The 22,859-nt window shown below is 40.9% G+C and overlaps 1 protein-coding gene across 9 annotated transcripts in view; it reads right to left on the bottom strand.

Moving 5' to 3' along the window:
• Positions 1-22,859, bottom strand: part of LOC147301875 (nck-associated protein 5-like) — a 188,662-nt gene that overhangs the window by 23,670 nt on the left and 142,133 nt on the right. For 8 of the 9 annotated variants that reach the window (XM_086282912.1, XM_086282913.1, XM_086282915.1 and 5 more), the window contains 7 exons: positions 21,850-21,888; positions 21,603-21,722; positions 13,307-13,411; positions 12,182-12,370; positions 8,298-11,851; positions 7,605-7,710; positions 5,554-5,641 (listed from right to left, as the gene is read on the bottom strand). In XM_086282912.1, the coding sequence (XP_086139038.1) occupies positions 5,554-5,641; positions 7,605-7,710; positions 8,298-11,851; positions 12,182-12,370; positions 13,307-13,411; positions 21,603-21,722; positions 21,850-21,888 (4,201 nt within the window). The remainder of the gene's footprint in view (positions 1-5,553; positions 5,642-7,604; positions 7,711-8,297; positions 11,852-12,181; positions 12,371-13,306; positions 13,412-21,602; positions 21,723-21,849; positions 21,889-22,859) is intronic. The other variant, XM_086282914.1, reaches the window with a different exon arrangement.

Here is a 22,859-nt window from a genome sequence, read left to right as displayed (position 1 = left end):
CACTTCTGTATACAACCTCCAGGGTTTGAGCAGAGAGAGTTGCCTTATTGATACCTCCTCTGCGTGGAAATGGGTTTATTCGAGGAAGAAAAACACAACAGAAATTGTAAGGCTGGATTAATACAACAGAGTGTACTATCTCTTTTGTTGCTGGAGCAAACATCCAGTTGAAATTATTCCTCTTTGGCTGAAGAATACAGTCTTTTTCTGTTATTTTGTACTTTCGTGCTTGTTAAAAATGTTTTAAAAAGGCAGCGCCATTTTCTAAAAACAAAAGTCTACAAAGTAAGTTTTGAACACCACACACATCAGCACCTGGTGAAGTAATAGCTGAATTATTAGTATTGATCAACAGTGCCATCAAACCTCTGCAGACGTATTAGAGTCATTTTGAGCTCCGGGTCAGTCAAAACGTTATTTATTGTCCCTTTATGAGGAAAAAAATACCTGCCTTGAGGGAAATTCTTCTAATGCACAGTACAATAACTGACCAGTGTGAACCTCCAAGCCCACATTCATAACTCGAGCTGCTTGCATCATAAACTGGCTGGATGTAAACTATTTTTATGATTGATGTGTTTACCTGGCATTAAAGCCTGTGAATGCTGCACTTTGGAGGGACGTGACATTATAGCAGTGCTGAAAAGCAACGAGCAGCCACAGCTGAACCTTTATTAAATATTTAATTCAGGCTGTCGGGAAGCGCTTAGTTGGCAGAATGTAAAGAAGGCAGCCTGTTAACCAGAATACAGAGACAATTAACATTTTTATTTTTGGTGACATGGCTCAGACCCAATATTAGTGGCTCAAGCCAAAAGTATTTTGTGATTGATTAGTAGCTTCGCAGCTCAATCTGCCAACTCTGTGCTTCTGTGGAGATTATTTCCATCTGCACTCAGCCTTAACAAACACATTTATTTTAATTGTGAGAACTGGCAGATGTATAGATTTTTCACTGTCACCAGCATGCATGTTTTGCATACAAACAGGACTAATTAAGATGTAACCCCAGAGAACAATGGCCAGCTTTTCCATCTAGTTAAAATATATTACGTTTGGAGACTAAGACTTTATTGCTATTGTTAGTAAACCTTTGAATATTCAGTTTTGTTTTTGCTCCGTTTTGATCTCCACCAACTCCTGGAGGAACTTTCTGACTCTTTAGCACCTAAGTTCTTAACTACAGTCCCTGGCCACTTTGTTAGGTACACCTGTTCAATTGCTAATTAATGCAAATATCTAATCTAATAAGTAACGCAACAACTCAGTGCATTTAGATATGTAGACATGATCAAGACGACCTGCTAAAGTTCAAACTGAGCATCAGAATAAGGAAGAAAGTCGAGTTAAGTGACTTTGAATGTGGCATGGTTGTTGGTCTGAGTATTTCAAAAACATAGATGTTTCTAGAGTTTACAGGGAATGGTCTGAAAAATTAGAAAATATCCAGTGTTTGGTAGTTCTCTGGGTAAAAACAGCATGTTGATGCCAGAGGTTAGAGGAGAATAGCCAGACTACATTCAGCTAATAGGAAAGCAACAGGAAGTACAATAACCAATCATTATGACCAAGGTATGCAGAAGAGCATCTCAACAGCAGCAGAAGACCACGGTGGGTAGGGATTGGGTATTGATAAGATTTTCACGATTCCATTTTCGATTCTGTTTAACGATTCGATTCTCTTATCGATTCTTTTTTTTTTTTTTTAAAGGAGAACACTAAAGTCGATTAGCTTAGAACTTTGTTTTATATCTTCTCTTTGAACAAGATAGAAATTTAGGAGTAACATGGCCTTACAAACCCAACAGTGAGATCTTAAGAGATGCAGCCTATGGCTCTTCAATGGGGTGTCACAGGGTCCCCAGGAAAAAAATTGTAAATGTAAAATAATAAAATAAATATTCTCCTGTAGCAATAAAAAAGTATAACATAAATTATTCTGTAGCAATTACACAAGAATATCCAGTAATGTCCCTGCCTACAATTAAACACATTCACTTACCAAAAATCAGGGCATCTGCTGTGGTACATGGGTGCAAACCTTTTACCACAAACTTAGTCACTGCTCGGTGACATTCGTCTATCCTGGCCTGAAAGGAGACGCTACCGGTAGACTGCAGCAAGAACTGCCAGCATCTGAGCCAGCCAGACTCTGTCTGTCTCTCTCATCATGGTCACCTAAATGCACAGTAATGGCAGGTTTTGTAATAAGGCAGATCGCACTAACATAATATGCACTGTTAGTTGATTATTTACCTGCCGCATTAACGGGAGAGGACGTGGAAACGTTACCGCTGCTGCTGGGTTGAGATTCACGAGTCCGGAGCGGAATTAAAAACACGACATTCATTTAAGGTCATCGTGTGTTTTGTGAGCAAATGCTTTTGCATATTCGTAGTGTTTCCTCCCTTAAATGAAATATCTACTTTGCAAGTATTGCAAGTTGCCCTGTTGTAATCCGTTCTCGTAAAGTATAACCAAACTTTTGAGCGTTTGAGCCGCCGTGTTTCCTGCCAGGTAAATGACGCTCCGCAACGTGGTGATGTCATTCAGGGTGACTGGAATCGATAAGGGAATCGTTTGCAAAAATGGCAAACAATTCCAAGGAATTGAAACAGTGGGAACCGGTTCTCAACAAGAACCGGTTTTCGATACCCATCCCTAACGGTGGGTGCTGCTCCTGTCAGCTAAGAGCAGGAAACTGGGACTACAATTCACACAGGCTCACCAAAACAAGACAACAGATTATTGGATGTTTTGTTGTCTGATCAGTCTCGATTTCTGCCACGCCATTCAGAATTTGGTGTAAACAAAATGGAAAACTTTGGGCTCTAAGTACCAACTGAGCTTGAACGTGTCCATCCTTTTAAAACCACAGTGCACCTATCTTCTGATGACTGTAGGATAACACACTGTCTCACAAAATTCAGATAATCTCAACTTCTTGAATCTATGCCATGAAGAATTAAGACTGATCAGAAGGCAAAAGGGGGTCTAACCTAATACTAGAATTTACAAAACCACGACTCTGAGCAGTCGTTGGCGAGCCAACTTTCATAAAAGTCCACTGCTGGAACTCACCCCAGATGAGACTTTAACCCACAATCCCAAAATCCCTAGCATAGGAAACTAGTGCCTTATCCATTAGGCCACTGGGGTGTGCACACTGTAATAATGTAACAAAAACATTTTGTTCAGTGTACAGCCGGTACATTGTGGCTTGTTTATTTAAGCTGTCTGTGCTAGCAGCAGCAATCAAAGATTCTTATCCTTTCAGGAGCATCACAATGGTAAAGTAAGGTGTGTCTTTAAACATGGCATAGTTGTCGTTGGTGCCTTGTTGCAAAACTCAAATAAAACTGGTTTCTTGAACATGACAAAAAGTTCACTGTACTCAAAAGATTACCACAGTCGCCAGAGCTTAAGCAACTAAAAGCCCATTCACATGGATGTGCAAGCTGACAAATCTGCAGAAACTATGTGACGCTATCATGTCAATATGGGCAGAAAAGTCTGAGGAATGTTGCACCTCGTTGAATCTGTGCCATGAAAAATTGAAACAGTTTTGAAGAAGAGGGTCCAATACTTTTACTAGCAGTGGGTAGCTAATAAAGTGTCCGGTCAGTGTATGTTCACCAGCTGTGTCTGGTGGCTAGTTGGTTTTTGGAGGTTTTCATTCTCTGAAAACTCCTACCTATCACAGCTGAAAATGACACAAAAATTCTAAAGTTACATGCTTGAAAAAAGTACCCATAGGGCTTTTCCCTGTCTAAAAGGAATCACAGAGTCAGGAATTTCATCACCTTAAATGACCTCTTTTACATGCAGTACACGCTGTCCTGCAATTCTATTTTTAACATGCATGTACAGGTTGGCCCTCGGGTCTTTTGCATCCTCAGACAGCTGCTCTAAGTGGCAGCTCCAACTCGGCTTCTAAGAAGGACACATTTTTAGTGGTTTTCAGCTCCCTGTAGCATTTCTGAGATTTTAGAATATACTATTTATTTTATTTGAAGTTTTATTTGCGATACTGTTCTTACCTTTACTTCACTTACATCTTTTATTATTTTCGATTTCTTCTCTCTTACAGTTATAGCACATATAAAGCACGAAATGGTTTGATAGTACAGCCATCCTAACCATTTGCCATCAGAATAAGCTATTTTATTTACAGTTTTAGTGTTCTCCCAAGTTTTGGCAAGGCAAGGCAAGGCAAGGCAAATTTATTTGTATAGCACAATTCAACAACAAGGTGATTCAAAGTGCTTTACAGAGACATTAGAAACAAAAACAAATAAAAAGCATGATTTAAAATTGATTAAAACAAGCAAACAAACAAACTAATTAAACACACACATTTCACACCTGTTCGCGCGATCTGAACCCTTATCGTAAGGGGAGCTACCAGTCCTTCTGTGGACGAGCTACTTTCTATTTTAAATTCCCTGAATTTAAAATACTCTCTAGACCCAGTCTAGACCCAGTTGGGGAGCTACCCAGAGCTCTAATCCCACACCTGTTCGCGCGATCTGAACCCTTATCGTAAGGGGAGCTACCAGTCCTTCTGTGGACGAGCTACTTTCTATTTTAAATTCCCTGAATTTAAAATACTCTCTAGACCCAGTCTAGACCCAGTTGGGGAGCTACCCAGAGCTCTAAACCCACTTAACAAACAAACAAACAAACAAACAAAACAGTATATAAAATCAAAACAGATAAAATCAGAACAGTAGATAAAATCAGGCAATGAAGGAACAAATAAAATAATGATTCTGACTTATCTGCACACCTCTCTTTTCCCTCCGAAACAAACTGGCTGGGGTTATAACCCATCTAATTTATTTTAATAAAACTAAGAGAAAAAACAAAATCGCTACCCTGCTATCAGCAAATCTAAATTCACACCTGCAATAGAGCTACATTTCAAGAAGCATGCCATTATGTACTTTGAGATGAATCTGTGAAACAATTTGTCAATAACCCGGTGAGTGACAGCCGAGTAATGAACACGGTGCACTCCACATCCAGTAAACAGCACCTACACCCCCTCCTTCCCCTCACCGAGCTACAATCTACAATGTAAGTTTGTCGCTCTGCAGTAATAACAGTCATCATCTCATCTCACAATTGTTTGATGCATTTATTTTTTCACTTCTTTAGCTGCTCAGGCATTGTGAAACATCACCCGGCTGCACGTCAATCACCTGAACAGACTGTCAACGTGCCGTTTGCAACCGCTGCTATTTCCCCACAGTAATGGTGAGTCTGGCAGTGAGGGGAATCAGTTGGCGACGGAATTGAGTTGTCAGTCACATCAGGAAATTGCAACTGTAAAAATGTGTTAATGCTTTGTTGCACCGGTTGATTTTTGACAGGTTTAAGCCAAATGAAAACCTGTACTCAGTGAGATAAACACTTGCAGATAGAGTATGAAACCCAGAGAAGAGAAGACGTGAAGTTTAGGCAAAGTAACAACTCAAATCAGAGAAGAGGAAAGATATTGTTCTTTTAAACTGCCTTTAGTGAAAGCTGAAAAGTAACTCATAGACTCACCTAACATGTGGTCTTGACAAGCTGCGTCTGGGATGTGTCCCTCTACATTTTCAGCCTTTAGGTTGATCTTCTCTGTCATTATGAGGGTCTAGAAAATGAACAAACTCCATGTTAGTGACAAAGTTATGACGTAAAGCAGAGATTTTAAACCTTTTTTCTGACACACCCTTAAAGGTTTGTCAGATAGACCTGAGAACACCTCACCATCCCCACTTTTCAAGTTCAAACACGTTTATTTGAAAATTATTTTAAACTGGAAACACTTTCAGCTTAGTAACCAATCATAGCAATTAAATTCAGTCACACCACAGTACAAATAGGACAGAAACCTTCTTGCTTGAACAGAGAAAATCAGTGGTTGCTCAGTAACTGCCCTGAATTTTTTCACATTGGTCAACTGATTGCAAGATGTTGCAGCAACCGCTCTCCAAACAATCCTAGTCTAGCTCAGATTGCCTGCAATCACTCTCAGACAGATTGGCATACATTTACTGGGAGTGGTCCCCAACTTTGAAATAACAGTGATAGCCCGTGCTTTGAATAATTTTAGTATAGTATGACTAGTATAACTGCAGCACTAGTGAAATATCCCAACTATTAGATGACTGACAGTTTGTTCATCTATTCTTATTTTGCTAATAATTTGCTAATAATTTAAAATGATTCATATTTCTAGCTAGATTGTGTAATGGTTTAAGCTAGTTTTAGCTAGATGGTGCAAGTTTTATTGCTCTTTCATTTCTTCATCTAAATTTTTATTTGATAGGTACGCTGTTAGGTCATAATTACTCCCTTTTTAACCCTAATTTTAGCGAGCTACTGTGACTTTCCTGCAAAAAAATTTCTCTTGCTTATGCCAACATTTATCCAGGTATTTTGACGTGCCTTTTCTTAATTTTTTATTACTTACGCAATCCAAATCCCTATACATGTTTATAGTTACATTTCTATTGCTTATCAATTAATTATTTTTTTCTTTTAGATGAGTTGAGCTAAGCTGTCCACATACCCCAGGATACCTTCTGGATATATTAGACCGTATAGATGCAGCTTTGTTAGTATAAGCTGTTAACATTTATCAATTTAAAAGGCTTTCTTTTAGGTAATGTGCAAAAGAAAATTGTGGATGAAAAGGATCGGTTAAACCGATTCACGTACTATATGACTTTCCAGAGGACTGGACAAGCTTCTGGCTTTGTGAAATGTGTTGAAAGTTTTGTTCAGAAAGAAGTAAGGTAATTGTCACAGACTTTCTGCCATACTTTAATTAGGTTATTTTAAAAATGTGGTTTTGGGGGTGGTGTAAAAGGAGCTTGTAGGTCATAAAGTGTGGCTCTTTTGTTGTATTTCTGTGGGGAGAAGATAGACGGAAAGCTTGGAGGATGGTATTAAATGGCTCTTTTGTCAAATTGAGTGTCTGCGATAAGGGGCTCCTCCATGTTATCAAAATTTCACATCATCTGGATTAAATTTCCTACATTATGCGGTGAGACTGTCATTCTTTCCCCCTGTTCAGACTGCTCCTTTCAGTTTCTTTTATTATTGCTGTCTCCCTTCTTTCAGTCGCTCTCAAGCTCTCAGGCTCTCCGTCATATTTTGGCATTTTGACTGACAGGTAATAAAGAATAAACCCACAAGGTCAAGATTTTAGCATTTTGCTTACAAAGTGCACTGATATGATTTACAAAATCAAACAGCTGATAGGAGCCTAATTTAAGTCTGTACTACATCCACAGCCTGATGGCTGCCTCTATGTGAGATATAGCTTAAAAACCTTCAGCTTTGTGGAGACAACAACAACACAGGATTGGGTTTGATAATAAAAAAAGTAGGCGATGAATTGTAGGCTGAGTCAGAACACAATGCGAATCAATATTGAGCCTTCAGGGGATGTGATGGTGAAGAGGCAGAGGTGTTGTGGATCTGTTTGTGAACATGTTCATACTGTACAAGTGTGAAAACCTATGGGAATTTTGCACGTATGCGTGCACTGCAAACAAGCTTGCCCCAAAAACTGTAACAAAGTCCGCAGTGCATGTTTGTCTACTTACAGCAGTATCTGAACAGATCTCCATATCTCCCTTCGTTTCGCTGTGTTTTTTGGGCGTGGCGATCCCAGGCGGCGATGTGGCCACGGAGTTGCCCTTCACAGCGGTCCTGTCAGGAAATAAGATTTGATCTGTTTTTCATGTCTGTGTGCCGAGTACTTCCTTTATCAACTCACCAGGTAGAAAGCGAGACTCCTGATAAATTGCGTTGACCCACTCTTTCGCTTCATGAACGCGCAGGTAAACACATGTGTGCACGCACACATACACACATGGAAATGTCATCGCACGGTTAACAACCTGCATGAAGTGGTACTTCACAAGTGTTTGAAATCTGTCAGCTGGGTTTTTGAAGAGGAAAATGAGCAAAGAGAGTAGATGACTGTGGCTTAAACACACAATAATCCTGAGTGTTGCTGACTATGTGTCTGATCCCCAAACTGTTTATGCTCACTAGTGAAGAGTCACACCTCAAACAGACAGCTGCTGTTTGTGTTTCTCTGAACACACAAGCTTAATGTAGGGATTGCTCATGTTTAATGTAATAGAGCTACTACTTTGCTTCTGAATCGTTGATTCACTTGGTAGAAAGGCATCTCTGAGAAAGCTCGGTGACAGGAAATAATCAGCACAGCATCCGATCAATTAGGATAATAATACTTGATTTTCTTAATGACAAAGGTGTTGCTAACTCACCTGCCAAGAAGCTCTTTCACGAACTGGTCTTTTCCAATAAAGGCCGTCGTGCACTGGATCTGACTGGCAATCTGACCCATCTGATTGTTGCAGTGGTCCATAATGGAGCTAAGCTTGTTGTTCATCTCAGACAGACCCTGCACCTCCTGGCTTTCTTTCTGCTGATTATCATTTTTCTTCTTATCCTTCTTCTTGTCAGACTTCATCTGTTTGCCTCCGATCTTCAGCTCTTTCTTCTCCTCTTTTCCCTTGGGAGAGTCGGCTTTTTTAATACTCAGAGCTGGAAGTTTGCTCTTACGGAGGCCGAACCAGTTTGCCAGAGAGGGACCCGTCTTCTGTTTGGCCTCGGTGGCAGCGACTTTCTCCTGTTCTTGACATTTCTGCACGTTCTCCTCAATTCCCATCATGACTTTCTCTTCAATAGTGGTGACTGTTGGGCTGATTTTTTTCTCCTCCATATCTGGGTGTTTGTTTGGGGAGTCCGCCTGGGTTTTGACTTCCCTGCTGAAGTCTGCCTCATTAGGGAATGCTGCTTTGTCTTCTGTCTCTCTAACTGGATTTTCCAAGCCGTAGACACAAGAGGACGGAGGATGAAACTGTGGATGAGAGGCAACCTTCGATGGCTTACGGATGTTTAAACCAGTCCGATCACTGATGGGTAAACTACGAACCACTTTGTGAGAAGGTGACATGACTGCCTCCCCCTTCCCTGTGCCCTGTGACCCCTCAACTTTAGAACCCGATTTGAAAGCTCTGTCAGGGAGGATGCCGTGACTATTTGACCCTGTCATCCCTCCATAGTGGCTAAGTCTTGTCCTTGGAGAATGAACAGGGCTCTCTGCTAACCCAGCACAGGTCGCTTCTAAGGAACTCTGTCTCGACAGAGAGTTCCCCCTTTCCCCTGAGTTGGTAATGATCTGAGTTCTGATTTTTCCCGGCCCATCTAAGGAATTGATGCTTGGTTTTTCAATGTAGTTGGTGCTGAAACTCTGGCTACGAGCTTTTGCCCCGTTCATCCCTAACGCTGGCTTTAAATGAGGTTTGGCAGCAATAGATATGGATCTGCCAAAAAGCTGACTACTCCTTTTCCCATTATCACAAACACCCCCTTCCTCTGGCACCATAAGAGCTTGTAATTCTTCTTCCAGTAACCTACACTGGACTTCACCTTTCCCCTCTGTAACAGACATCTTGGATGGCGAATCAATATTGTACTCTGTCTGCAAGTTGTCACACTGGGCAGAAGCATTTGAAGTCACAGTCTCCTTGGAGACTGAGTTGATATGATCTTTCTCTTGTTTGCCTGGTATAGAGGGACTATTTTTATGGCTAGGAGGAGACTTTAAAAATGCCTTAAAGCCCATTGGGATGCGAGTCTTTGAGGCTTTTTCTGCTAGGTTAGGGGACATAATAATAGAGCTGTCTAAAGCTTTGCCAGTTTGTGGCTCTGCCTGACCTTGAGGTGTGTCCTGAAGTGAAACAGGTAAACTAATAGAGGTCTTCTGCACTGACTGATGGACATTTTTATTAGCAGATCCTTTTTTGCTTGCAGGTGAGTTCTGAAATGAGGACCCTCTGAGGGCACTGTAGGGAGGAGGGACATTCTTCGAGGTTTTAGGTGCGGTTTCAGGTTCTCGAGCACACCCTGAGTTTGCAGAAGGGAGGTAGTCTTTCGTGGTCATCCGCTTGGAATCGCCTTTAGCAGGTGTCTTAGTCATGGCAGGGGACTTTTGAAGGTGCTGACTGGTTTTGTCAACCAGTTTCTGAGGTGCAAGTGCAGTCCCGTAGCCTGCATCCAAGTCTAAACAGTCTTTATCCTTGATGGGTAGCGTTGATTGCATATTTGGTAAAAGTGAGGTGTGGTAACTTGGGGGTGGACCCCTCACAGTGGTTGGCGACCCCTCGTAATTTGGTCTGATCAGTAAAGAGGTGGTGCGGCCCGGGGGAGGGGGAGGAGAGGGGGACCTGAGTTTATTTTTGCTGTTTTCACAGTGTTTGTCTCTGGTTGGCTGTTCGCCGTTGTCAGCATACTCCAGGTGTCTCCTTGAGAGGTGAGGGGAACTCGATGAGGCGCCCTTATTCCATTCGGCCCTGCTGGGGAGCTTTGAGTTCACCGCTTTTGGGCTTTGAATACAGGTTCCTGGTGTCTTGATGAATCTGGACATTTTAACTGTCGGAGAGGAGGGGGACTTCTCCTGCCCAGGGGGTCCTGAGTTCCCGCTGTTACTTGGTTCAGTGGCAGAGCCCTTAGATAATCTCAGTGGGGATCCTGAAGGTTTATTACTACCAGGTATCTTTGAACTACTGTACTTGGAACCAGCAGCATCATTCATGGGAGGGATGGAAAGGCCTTTACTAGCTCGGTTGCTTGGTGGTTTGATAAGTTTCCGTTGTGGAGTCAGCTGCATTGATAGCCTCTCTGCACTTCCCTCCCTGCTACTGCTTTGCTCCCTTGGCTTGTGGGTCCTGATCTGATATTCAGACGGCTTCTCTGGAGACTCAAGAACACTGTAGTTTCTTGATTTTGAGGGTTTCTGCTTTGTTGGCCTCTCTTGGGGCACCAGTTCTGTGTAGTCAGGAACTACTTTGCTACCCTGAATGTCTTTTTGAGTCCCAGCAGCTGCTGCAAGTTTCTCTGCACAAAGTTCAATAGGCTCTCCTTCTGCATCAAATATTGCCAACACGCTCTCCTCAGATTGGGTGCATTTGGCCACTTTGGGCTCCTTAATCAGGCTGAAAGGCCTGGGTCTTCCATCTGCAGACTGGGTACGAACCTGGTCTCTCCGCAAGCACTGCTGTGTAATCAGCTTGGCAGCATCTCTTGACAACCTCTTCGAGTCCCTCTCGGCTTGCTCTGGTGGCTGGCTAAAGGACATTCGGATGTCACTTGACTCAGACTTTAACTCCTCCAGATCATCCGCATCAGACAGACGGGGAACTTCTGGTTCAGTAGGGGTGAGGTGCAGCTTCGATGGTCTCGTAAAAGCTGATATCCGCCCTCGTTCAGGGAGAAGGCTGTTAATAAAACTCATGAGTCTTTCAGGCTGCTCCTTTGAGTCATACCCAGAAGGGTGTTTAGTAGCCACAGGACTTGAGATAGTGTCACCTCCGCTGTCTTGCGTTCCCTCCCAGCTACATAAACTGTCTGAGATGCTGTGTGAGAGCTTCTTACAGTGAAACCAGTTGTCCTTGGTGGGGATGTTATCTCTACAACTAGAATGTGCTAGTTCATCATCTGCATCATCAGAATCATAAGCGAACTTCTTTCCCTGAGCAGTTCTCCCCACATGGGTAGGCCTAGACACCCCTTTACTGCTACTCTTGATGCCCAGTGAGTAGATGCCCTCATTGGAGTTCATGCAGTCTTTGTAGCCTGACTTGGAGACCTTGGAGGAACAGGAGGAGCTCCTGTGTTTCCTCCTTTGGAGCTTTCTCAGTCCTTCCAGTATGTGGCTCTCCTTACGTCTTGTGGGGAGGTGCTCCTCCTGAGCAGCACAGATATTACTAGGGGCTGACGAACCCAAACTCAGCCTCTTCTCCCACGTCAGAGATGACTAAATGGGAAAGAGAAAGGAGGCAGAGTCAGTCTCTGTGTAGTAAGAACACATATTCTTTAGTACGTAAAGCAATAGAACTGAGAAAAGCAAATCATAATGTTGGCTTTTGCGTGCAAGCTATTTTTATTCCACCACATATTTTAAATGCTTGGAATTAGGATGGTGCAGGACTGTCTTTAAATATGAAATCTCACATTTTCTCAGAAGCTTTAAACTCCAATTGGAAACATAATCAGCAAACTCATGCATGAAGGTTGTGGGATTAATTAAGGTCTCGAAATAAAGACTAAAGAACCCCTAATGAGCCTGATGAGCGAGGTGGTTTACCATTTTCCCACAGGAGCGTCCATCATTCCAGGTGTACGAGCCGCTGGAGAATTCACTGCACGCGCTCGACAGCGACAGCTCACTGCTGCTACAGCTGCTGCGTGGGTACACGGGGGCTGGCACTGTCAGGCTCAGCTGGCTCAGACATTTGGCCACAGGGAGACCTGCCTTTCCATTCAACTGAACCTCCTATGACACAGAAAAGAGGCGACATAGCATTAAGATGGAGTCACTTACATGGCCGCTTAACAATGTTTGTGAGTTACATAAGCTTTCCTTTAGTCCGACTAGACATCAAAAGTGTTTATGTGTTGGGTACTGCTGCATATCTAATTGCCATCATGCTGTTGATTTTGTGATGAAAGGTATTGAAGAAAACCTTGAGACACCCAATCAAATATCACAGAAAAGTCGACTAAATTGTCGATGTACTGCACTTTTCAAACTTAAAGAAATACCGATATCAATCATCTTTCGTGTGCAGTCACCACACCGCGGCAGATGTTTGTCCAATTAGCATTTCCCTGAAGACAATCTGACAATGACAGTGGAGTTTAAGATGAGGAATCTGATACATCCATGGCACAGTTTTCAATTCTCTAATCTCACATTCGTGTGCGTGTCACTTAACACGGCTTATTTAAGGATATGTAGAGGTTTTGCTCATCCTGATTACAAGATGATTCATAATTCGCTTTTCAGCCATTATTATTTCATTTTCTTTTTCTGCTCTGATGGCACGCATTAGGGTTTATCAGGTGGCATCCTCAGAGGGGTAAAAGGGCAAAGGAAATGGAGCAAACTCATTTTCGGGCCTTAATGCATAATATATAAGATGATTAATGTTCCAGAGTGTCCTGTGGAGTCATTTTTACTGAAGACGAGTCTCAATCGATGGTTTTCTGGTAATATGACAAGGATATATCCCTCTTAGTGCCAAGTGATACTGCTGGCTTTTCCTGCTGAGAGCACAGGAGGGGTCACGGATTTGGATTTTAGATCTGTATTTTAATATCTTGGAATGATTTCTTGATGGGAGACGGGGGTATAGTTGTGCTGCAACACTTGGATGAGTTATATGGGTAGGGGAAAAAAAGTACATTTAATGTTTCCCATTAGGCTTACATTAGAGGGGGAGTCTGTATTCCTGGAAAGTAGGAAAGCCTTGCTTCTCTCTGGCTCCAGGAGCAAATCTGCTGCAGACAGATCCATGATCCGAGAGTGGAGTTTCTGAAAGTCAAACGGGAAGTACACGCAAAGATGAATTTTTGACTTTGGGGGATCTCAAGAGGAGCATCTGAGATGACAGAAGAGCATAATTGGTATGAAGATCTTTATCAGTACTTTATGCGGCGCACAGCATAGCCTGAAATTCCTTTTTGTAGCATCTCAGCTGGGCGTGAGGATTTTGATCTGAGTATTGTCTAAATCTCCCTCGAATGACAAATATTAAAAGAAAGCAATTAAACAAAGTAATCATTTGAGTTCATTTTTGAAAATCTCAAACAACAGCACAGTAGGCTGAGGCGGAGCAATATTTTTTACCTATCTGATTCCCTCCACTGGTGCCAAACGGAGCCCCGATTCATCCCTCTCTCTCTCAAAGTCATTAATGTCATCGTCCAGAAAAAAAAAAAAAAAAAATAATGTGAATAGGAAATAATTGCATCAGGGAGTTTGGGATTGCTTTGATTTTTTCCCCCTTTTTTATTTGTGCTAGTCTCTTCTGTTATTTCACTCTCATGCTTAAGAGGGAAGGATACAAAACCAAATACATTTCCACATATTAATCCCAGAACTTAATTACACTGGATTCCCTGAGCTCAAATTAACTTAAACTAGAAATCTGCAGGAACAGAACACTTGATCTTGTGCTGCATTTCCTGCCAAGGGTAGAACTAATGCTCACTTAGGGAGTATATGCATGTGCTTCTACGCACTGGTCGCTTTGTTTTCTTTTGTTTTTGTTTTGTTTTTTAATTCAGTTTCTACCATTAAAGTAAGTGGCGACTCACATGCTGTGCACCCCTTGAAGAAAATAAATTGGGTGTTATAAAAGCAAAAGTCACCCACGGTAAATGGAAACTGAGCTTTGAAAATGATCTCCTCAAATTTTCCTTCAATGGCATGAACGTTTTAAAATAAAAATGGTTTCCATTTTATTTACTTCCATAAACCTCTTTCCCGACTGTGTATATCGACTTGTGAAAAGAAAAAATACACGACTTCTAATGACACCAAAACTTCCCTGCTTTCTTTTGTCTCTTTAGAACAAGTAACCTGTGTTGCATTCATTGTGGATTTTTCACTCCAACTTCAGACAAAAAAAAATCCAAAAGAAAAGCTGCTTTTTGTATTAGAGAAAGCCTGTGAATAAGCTGTTAGCGTGACTGATTTTTGTACCATCAGCGACAAGGTGGTAATTTGCCATGGAAACAGATCGATGCCCATTTTCCATGTTTCCTCTGAACAGACTGTATAAGGACCGTATTCTTTACCATTTGTAAAATTTATAAAAGCATCCGGCTTTAGATGCTGGCACAGAGTTCTTTCTAACGTGTTCAGGTTTCAGTGAGTTCAAAAACAGTTAAGCTACAGGGAGGATTTCTATCTTTTTTTTGCCTGTTACAGATCAAAACTTAACTTTTAAAATGATCTTGCCGAACACTCATCAGATTTATAAATATAAAGGGTCTGTTCTGTGCCCTGGAAAGCTTAGGAGATCACATTCTTTCAAAAGCAAATAAAGGCAAAAGTAGTAGTAGTAATATCGTGCAGTTGTACTAGTTTGGGCGCATATATATATATATATATATATATATATATATATATATATATATATATATATATATATATATATATATATGTCTGTATGTGTGTGTGTTAAGGCATTAACAGCAAAAGAGCAAAAAAAACCTAACATATAAAAAAAATGCATCAGAGAGTTAGGGGTTTTCTTTGATTAAATAAAAAAAATATATTTTAAGTGCAAATTCTTGTCTTATAAAAAATATGCAATTTTCACTTTTCTTTTTAAAAGCCGACAAACTGCTGAAAAACTAATTATTAGAAACTTCTACAGGACTAAACGTGATAAAATAAAATTTGAGTTCATTTCGTTTTGTCAAAATACAGTGCATCTCAGGTTCTGTAAAATTGTTTGTAACTGTTTGTTAAACACAATCCCACTGTTCCCAAGAACAGACGGCGATTGAGCTGCTGAGGTCAAAGTGATCAGCCTGTGCCAGCTAGGACTCGGGTAATTCTGTACCCGGGTTTGTGACAGTTCTGCTTCTGTGTCTAAACTTTGTCTTGTACTGCTCTTAAGCATGTTTTAATTATTGTGCAGTATAAACGGCCTAATTAGTATTATTCGTTGTATTTTTACTCAGTTGTATATAGCATTCGTATTCTATTTTTATCTTATTGTATATTTTTATTCTATTTTATTCTACTGTATATAGTATATTATTTTATTCTATTCTGTACAGCTGTGTACTGTATTTATTCTTATTGTATTCTAATTTTTGCATCATAACTTTTGCACTGTCCACTTCCTGCTGTGACAAAACAAATTTCCCACGTGTGGGACTAATAAAGGTTATCTTATCTTATCTTATCTTATTATTATGATATGTGATAGTTTTAGGTTTTTAAATAAAAAGCTGTCTTTTTCACATGGTTTGTTAAAAAAACAAAGCTGACAACCTTTTTCAACGAATGTTTCATCAAGAAAACATCAAAACCATATCGAAACAGTTTTAATTTAAGACAGATGAAAAAACATCTACAGGATTTGAGTTTATTTTGTTTTGTGAAAAAAAATACAGTTCAGGTTCTGTAATTGTCATTTTACTTTGTTAATCTTTTAGTTCTTCACACTTTCCTTGTAACATTTTTTATCTAAAATTATCTTTTGTTAAACATAATCTCACTAAGAACAGGCGGTGTTTGAGCTGCCGAGGTCACAGTGACCGACCTGCGTCAAGCTAAACACTCGTTGCTATTTTAGCAACCGGCTTCGTTCCATTTCTGCTTTTGTGTTTTTTTACATTAAACCTTTTCACCCTCACAGTGCTCTTAACCATGTTTTAATAAATGTGCAGTATTTGTAGTTGATCTTTTTTTTCCTTTTATTTAAAATTTAGATTATTGTCTATAAAGCACTTTGCAGTTTTTGCTTGTAAAAGGCACCATCTAAATAAACATTGTTTGGTTATTATTTTATTCTGTCCACAGAGATAACTGTGTATGAAGCTCTGATGCGACACGGCCGGGCCTGGATGCTGTCCACACAGGATGGGAGTGGCTGAGCTGTCACGGGGGGGCTCTGATCTTATCATGACGGTGCTGGATTTCACCTCCTCAGCATCCTCATCAACGATTCAGTCAATAGTGTCACAGGGTCACGGGGGGAAAGATAGGTGAAGGAAATGCTAGCTGACAAGGCCGACTGTACGCTTCTTGAACTTTTTGACATTCAAAGTCAAAAATGTAAATTGTCCCATTAATGCAGGGATGACTGCAATATATCATGCAAATAATGGCCTTTTATTGACTATTAGCTAACGTCTGGAGTAACTTCATTAGTCTGGGAGCCAAACTTTTCAAGATATACTGAACAGAAGGAAAAAGCCTTCCTGCTTTTGTTCTTTTGTTGTTGCTTTTTTTCTGCTTTGACAGTGGTCATATTTCAAGATAATGAACGTCGGCCCAGAATAGCTTCCAAACAAATACGTCAGTATTGGCACTCGCTGTCAAAAACACATCGTCCTGCAACACACCCACACATGCACAAGAGAGAAAAGCCGTGCTCGCAGATTAATTCACAACACACACACACCTACTCATCCACATAATGCTCACCTGCATGACCTGATCTATACGTCTGACTCATCACAAAGGCTCTTCCTAAATTTCCAGCTACACACTGCCCACTGCACTGTAGCTGGAACTAAGACAAATGCTCCGCTGCAATATAATAAAGTAAGATATATGGAGCTCCATTAAAAACAGACATTCTAAAGCTCCACTCTGCAAATTTTGTTATTTATGTTTGTGGAAGAGTATTTGTTTAAATCTGCTATTGCAAACTTCTTTTTTTCTTCTGTGCACAAAGTTTTTACAACTTTTTCACAACCGCATGAGCAGTAATGAGGTCACGGCATGCATGTTGTGTCCTTGGGGCTCTTAGGTTTGAAAAAGAAAACAAGCATTTGTCCCAGTAATGGGTGACTCAATTGCTACTAGCCCGAGCAGCATTAGTGGCTGGTACTACACATAGCTGGTCGTAGTGCAGAGTTTGAGAAATCTTGCTTTTTGTTTTGTTTTTTTTAACATGTGGATGTCAGAAATGAATATGTGGCATTTTCACACAAAAACATTTCAGCTGAAGGCAGCGAAGGTGCACAAACGGTGCATTCACTATCAAATGCATTATGGTTCTTTATCAGAGGAACTCAAGATGCCCACGGGGAACTGGGGAACGTTTAATTACTGATAAGCAAAAAGGTCCAGAGCTAAATGGGAAACTGTACACTCATATCGGTGATTAAGTCTCCCTCGGCTTGAGGGTGTAGGACAGAAAAGAAATGAAAACTCACCCCGGTTATTTTCATATTCTCCTAAGTAATTCAGCTCAATTGGTTTAGTAAGTTGAACACAAAATCTATCTGTAATCTGACAGATACAAAATCCAAACCCGTTTGTTATCCTTTGCTGTACGCTTACGCAGACTTCTCAACTGAGTATTTATGACTATTTAAATAATGACAGCCTCATTTCTATAAGATGAATGTGTAATTGGTTCACTGTGCTTAGCACGTCAGCGGTAAACAGAGAAGCTATGTTAAAAAAAAAAAAAGATTCTTGCATTTTTCAACTTCACTAAATGTGTAATCCATTAAAAAGGGGGAGGAGAGGGTTAAGCTAACTATCAACTAGCTTTTATTTGAGGCCCCAGTAACATAGGCCCAGAGACCAGTCAGAGGAAACAATCAAATCATTCAAATGTTTAATTAATAAGGAAAATGTGTTTGATATAAAGTGAATGCGTACCAATGCAGTATATTCCATTTGACCATATTTAATAAATGTAACATTTTGTAGTGTAGTTGTGAGCTTTGTGCTAACACAAATCCTGTATTCTTTATAAGAAGAACACACAGACTTCTGTGTCACGGTTTGCGGGGGCAGACCGTGTGTATTGTGTATCAGAAATACACAATACATAATGAACTTGACATTCATTATGTATTGTGACAGATGGCTGCCCATCTATACAACCAGAATGCCCATGACATTCTGGTTGTATATTTAATTCAATTTAGCTCAGTTCAATTCTTCTGTAGCCCCAAATCTCAACAACTGTCAACTCAAGGTGCTTTATATTGTAAGTTAAAGATCCTACAACAATACAGAGAAACAATACAATACAGAGAAATCCCCAACAATCAAACGACCCCCTAAGAATAAGCACTTGGCAACAGCAGGAAGGAAAAACTCCCATTTAACAGGAAGACATCTCTGGCAGAACCAGGCTCAAAGAGGGGCAGCCATCTGTCACAATCGGTTGGGGGTGAGGTAAAGCATTGAAGTCTAAGCTCCCTTGTTCTGGGACCTCCATAAACACTTTCTTGATGACTTAATGGCCTCAATTGTTGATTTCAGGCGTTATTAAATAAAACACAAAGTTCATTTTGTAACTCATGGTCACTATTGGAGTCAGAAAGGAGGATTATCAAGGGTATGCTCATTGGCTATGCTCATTGTACTCATTTTTTGGTTGGTTCTGCCTCTCAGCTGTCACATCTGGTTTGAAAACACTAAGATAAGAACAACAGGAAATGCTCAGCTCGAGGCTTCAGAGTGACTTCACCACCACTACTACCCATGAATAGCAGCTAAATCCGTCTTTTATAGAGTCTATGGTTGTAGTGTTACAATGAACAGGAAGATAAGAAAGTGGCCTCGATCTTCTTATCTAACTCTGCAAAAAATAAGTATAAAAATAATAATTATACAGCACGACAGATAAAAATATAGCTGTTCCGTAGGAAGTCCCGAGCCTTTGTGACGTGGATAAATATAGCTGTTTTTAACAGCTCTCCCACACGACTGAAGCCCTCATAAAGGACACGCCGAGCATCCGGAGAGGCGTGATCACATTATGATTAACTCTTACATTGAATCACCCTGATGATGGTTAAAATGTTGCTATTAAATAATGAGCGGACAAAAACCCACACGCTTGTAGAAACCACACAAACAGCACTGTAGCACGCACACGTTACATGATTATGTTCCTTTCACCTGCCTTACGTTACGTACGTACTCATAATGTCTGAATCACGCCGGAAAGAGAAGAAGAAAAACAGTCTCGGCTGGATGCCAGAGGGATATAAAGCAATACGCCACAATCCAATTACCCGCATGGGATCTCAATAACGACTGAACTTGATCTCAAACTCTATCATATTCCTGAGTGCCTTAATACACCTCTTCAGTGAGATTGCACCTCTTTGGTTTCCGCTGCGGTATCGGCAGTATCCTTCTTCCAGCCTTTTATATTGCACTTTCACTTAACAATATTCCTGCCTGTCTGCTAATGGCAGCAGAAGTACCTTGAAAGGATCTTTCTAACACGCCTACAACTACATTAGTTCTCTTTCCTCATTTTTTAAATTCATTTTCTGCATTTGTACCACTTCCTGTTTTTGCTTTGCTTTCTCATGTCCTTCCTTTTCCTTATCTACCCATAATTTCTTTCTCCCGAAAGAGCCACAATTATGTGACATTCCACTTTCCGAACTCATCATATTCCCCTCTGACTTCGTATCATGGTTGACAATAGCTGCGTAAAAACACAGCCGCAGGTCCGTCAGCCTCATAATTACACCTTACAGAGTCTGCTGGATGGACACATGGACACTTTTCAGTAAATTGGGACCAAAAGGAGAGAAAAAAACACCCACTCCTGCTAAGAGAATATAGGGTTTATGGGGTGTACAAGTACAGTGATGTTTGGTGATGGCTACAGGGTTCAAATCTTTGTTGTTTGTTGGATGTGGAGAGTTGGAGATTATAGCCCTGGCGCTGCAAACATTTCAGAACTTATGTGAAGTGTGTTATTTTGATTTGGAGGAGGGGATTTGTTTTCAAGAGGGCACCAGGGAAGACGCTCTACTTTGGGGGAAGGCAGGAGATGTTTTAAGTTTGTATCTGCCATTTAAAGACTTCCAACATAGTTTTTAATGTAGAAAGCCGTGCTGCAGGGAGACCCGATTTCATGTGAATCCTCAACATAAAACTATAAAAGTAACATTAAACGGCACATATGTAAGCTTAGAGAGAAAGATGTAAACCCGTAAACAATCAAAGTGTTTACGGGTTATTTTTCTTTTCTTTTTTAGCAGTCTCTTTCTCTGGTTAGGACCCCAAAGCTCTTTAAAAACAACTAAAAATGGAAAACAACTTCAAATGCATGAGAAGAAGTACTCAGGGTCGTTTACTGGAGTTCTTTCCACCATGTTTGAGTGTGGATATGCAAACTCAGGCTAAAACTATAGGACCCCAAACTGACCTACTTAATTTTTAAAATGTATACCTTGAATTTTTTTCAGGATAAATAATATTAATAACTATAAAATTTAACTATATAATATGATATTCAGTCTGCTGCTCAAGTTTGCCAGTAACTTGTCTGAGCAACAGGAGACATAAACTGTTCCAGTAACCTGAGGAGGTGGCTGTTTCGATTGGAGAAGCCAGAGCAAAGACTTATGTTTGAGTTCAAATATCTATATACAGTACTTTGTGCATTACTAAAACATTTATGTGGTAGTAGCGAGACTAAAATAAAAGTATACTGGCAAAGGAGTAGCTGAGGACGGTATAATCCTGCAAAGCTTGCATATGACAGGACTCTCTGCAGCTCTGTGCAAACTAAATCATTCCTTACTGATTCACATTAAGAGGGTTAAAGCACTCGATTAACTGATCATCAGCCACAGGGCCTGGACATCTTACAGTCACTGAGTGGACCATGAACTCCTCTGTATTTTTAATTCACTTTTATTTATATAGCCCCAAATTAGAACAACATTCAACTCAGGGTGATTTGTATTGAAAGACAAAGGCTCTACAAAAATATAGAGAAAGGCCAACGATTAGACAACCCTCTGTGAGCAAGCACTTGGCAACAGTGGGAAGGAAAAACTCCCTTTTAACAGGAAGAAACCTCCCTTAGGCTCAGGGAGGGGCGGCCATCTACAGCGACCGGTCTGGTCGGCTGAGGGGAGGAACACACTCTGTTCTTCTTTGTTTTTTGTTCTTTACCTGTTTAACGATACATTTCCTGCCATTTGATCACCTACAATGTAGTGTATCGACAGGAGGGTAGGTTCTGGGAAGGGCAGCGTACCTGGAGAAGCAGGTCCGAGGCCGGCTTGATCTTCTGCTGGAACAAAACACCGAGCGCCCGATTCTGCTGCTCGAGATCGAAAACCCTTGTTCGCAGCTTCAGACACTCCTCCCTCAGATCCTGATTCAGGAGGACAAATAGAAAGAGCATCGTCTGAGTGTAAAATTCACATGACAGTTAGAACAACACTGAGAGTATATCCATTAATTTATATTAGCATGCATTAAGAGAAAAAGAAGTAACAAACCTTCTGGGTTAGAAGCGCCTGCACGACTTGATTGGCAACCTTAAAGAGAAAAAGAAAACATCACAGAATATAATTTATCTGCTTTGGCACCATAATAAAGTCCTGACCTCATATGACCCTTCCGGGCCTCTATAGAAACCCTTACACTGCACTTTGGAGTGTTTGTACTTCCTCAGCCAATTTACACCTCGGATGAATTATTATGAGCCCAAGCAACCGCTGTGGCACAATACATTGCACATTTTTCCTCCGCTATTGGGTGTGTGTGTCTCTTTTACACACTCGTGCAGACAATGTTGAGCTCTCACAGCATAATGGTGGTATTGACAGTGCCTGGTTGATGTAGGGTACCAGAGGTGTGCCTGACTTAAGTGCTGCTGTGCCCGGGTCTTGGTCTCAGAGCGGTTCGCACTTCAGACCGCAACGCCGATGGAGGAGCGTCTACGATTACTGCCCATTGATTGCTCATTAATACCCCGTGAAGCCCCATCGGCTCTTTCGAGCGCCTTGTTTCTCGTTTATTGAACGAAGAGAGATGGGGGTAAACATAGCAAAATGAGCCCTGCTTGTGGAACCGCAAAGTTACAGATCTGCCTCTTGTGATCAAACAAACTGGAGTTAATGGTGTTTGACAGAGGATGTGAACTTGCGCACGCTGTACGTCCTGGAAACAAGTTACAAACACAACAAACGACTTTAAAATTTCACACAGACAGCTGGTGTAACATAAAAAATAATCATCCCTTCTGTTACACTGTTGTTCTAGTTAGAGGGGCGCACACAGTCTCCATCATTAAAACAGGATTATTGCTAAGCCGTCCTTCCACCGAAAGCCAACCACAAAGGAAAACAGTTGACAAATAAACACAACAAAACCGAGCTGAGCCATCTTAGTGAGAGCAGGGAAGCAGAAAGGAGACGAAGGCTGAGTTTACTCCAGATGCAATCCATCGAGGATGCAGCTCTGTATAACAATGGCCCCGCTTCCCTGTACTTTCTTTTCTTTTTTT

This window comes from Aulonocara sp. 'chitande type north' Nkhata Bay, linkage group LG23 (assembly GCF_057382095.1).
Source record: "Aulonocara sp. 'chitande type north' Nkhata Bay isolate Kocher_YH1m ecotype deep benthic linkage group LG23, A_spYH_male_GT1.1, whole genome shotgun sequence".
Classification (NCBI taxonomy): Eukaryota; Metazoa; Chordata; class Actinopteri; order Cichliformes; family Cichlidae; genus Aulonocara; species Aulonocara sp. 'chitande type north' Nkhata Bay.
The sequence above is the reverse complement of the archived record's forward strand: the minus strand, read 5'-3'. Positions and strand labels throughout refer to the sequence as shown.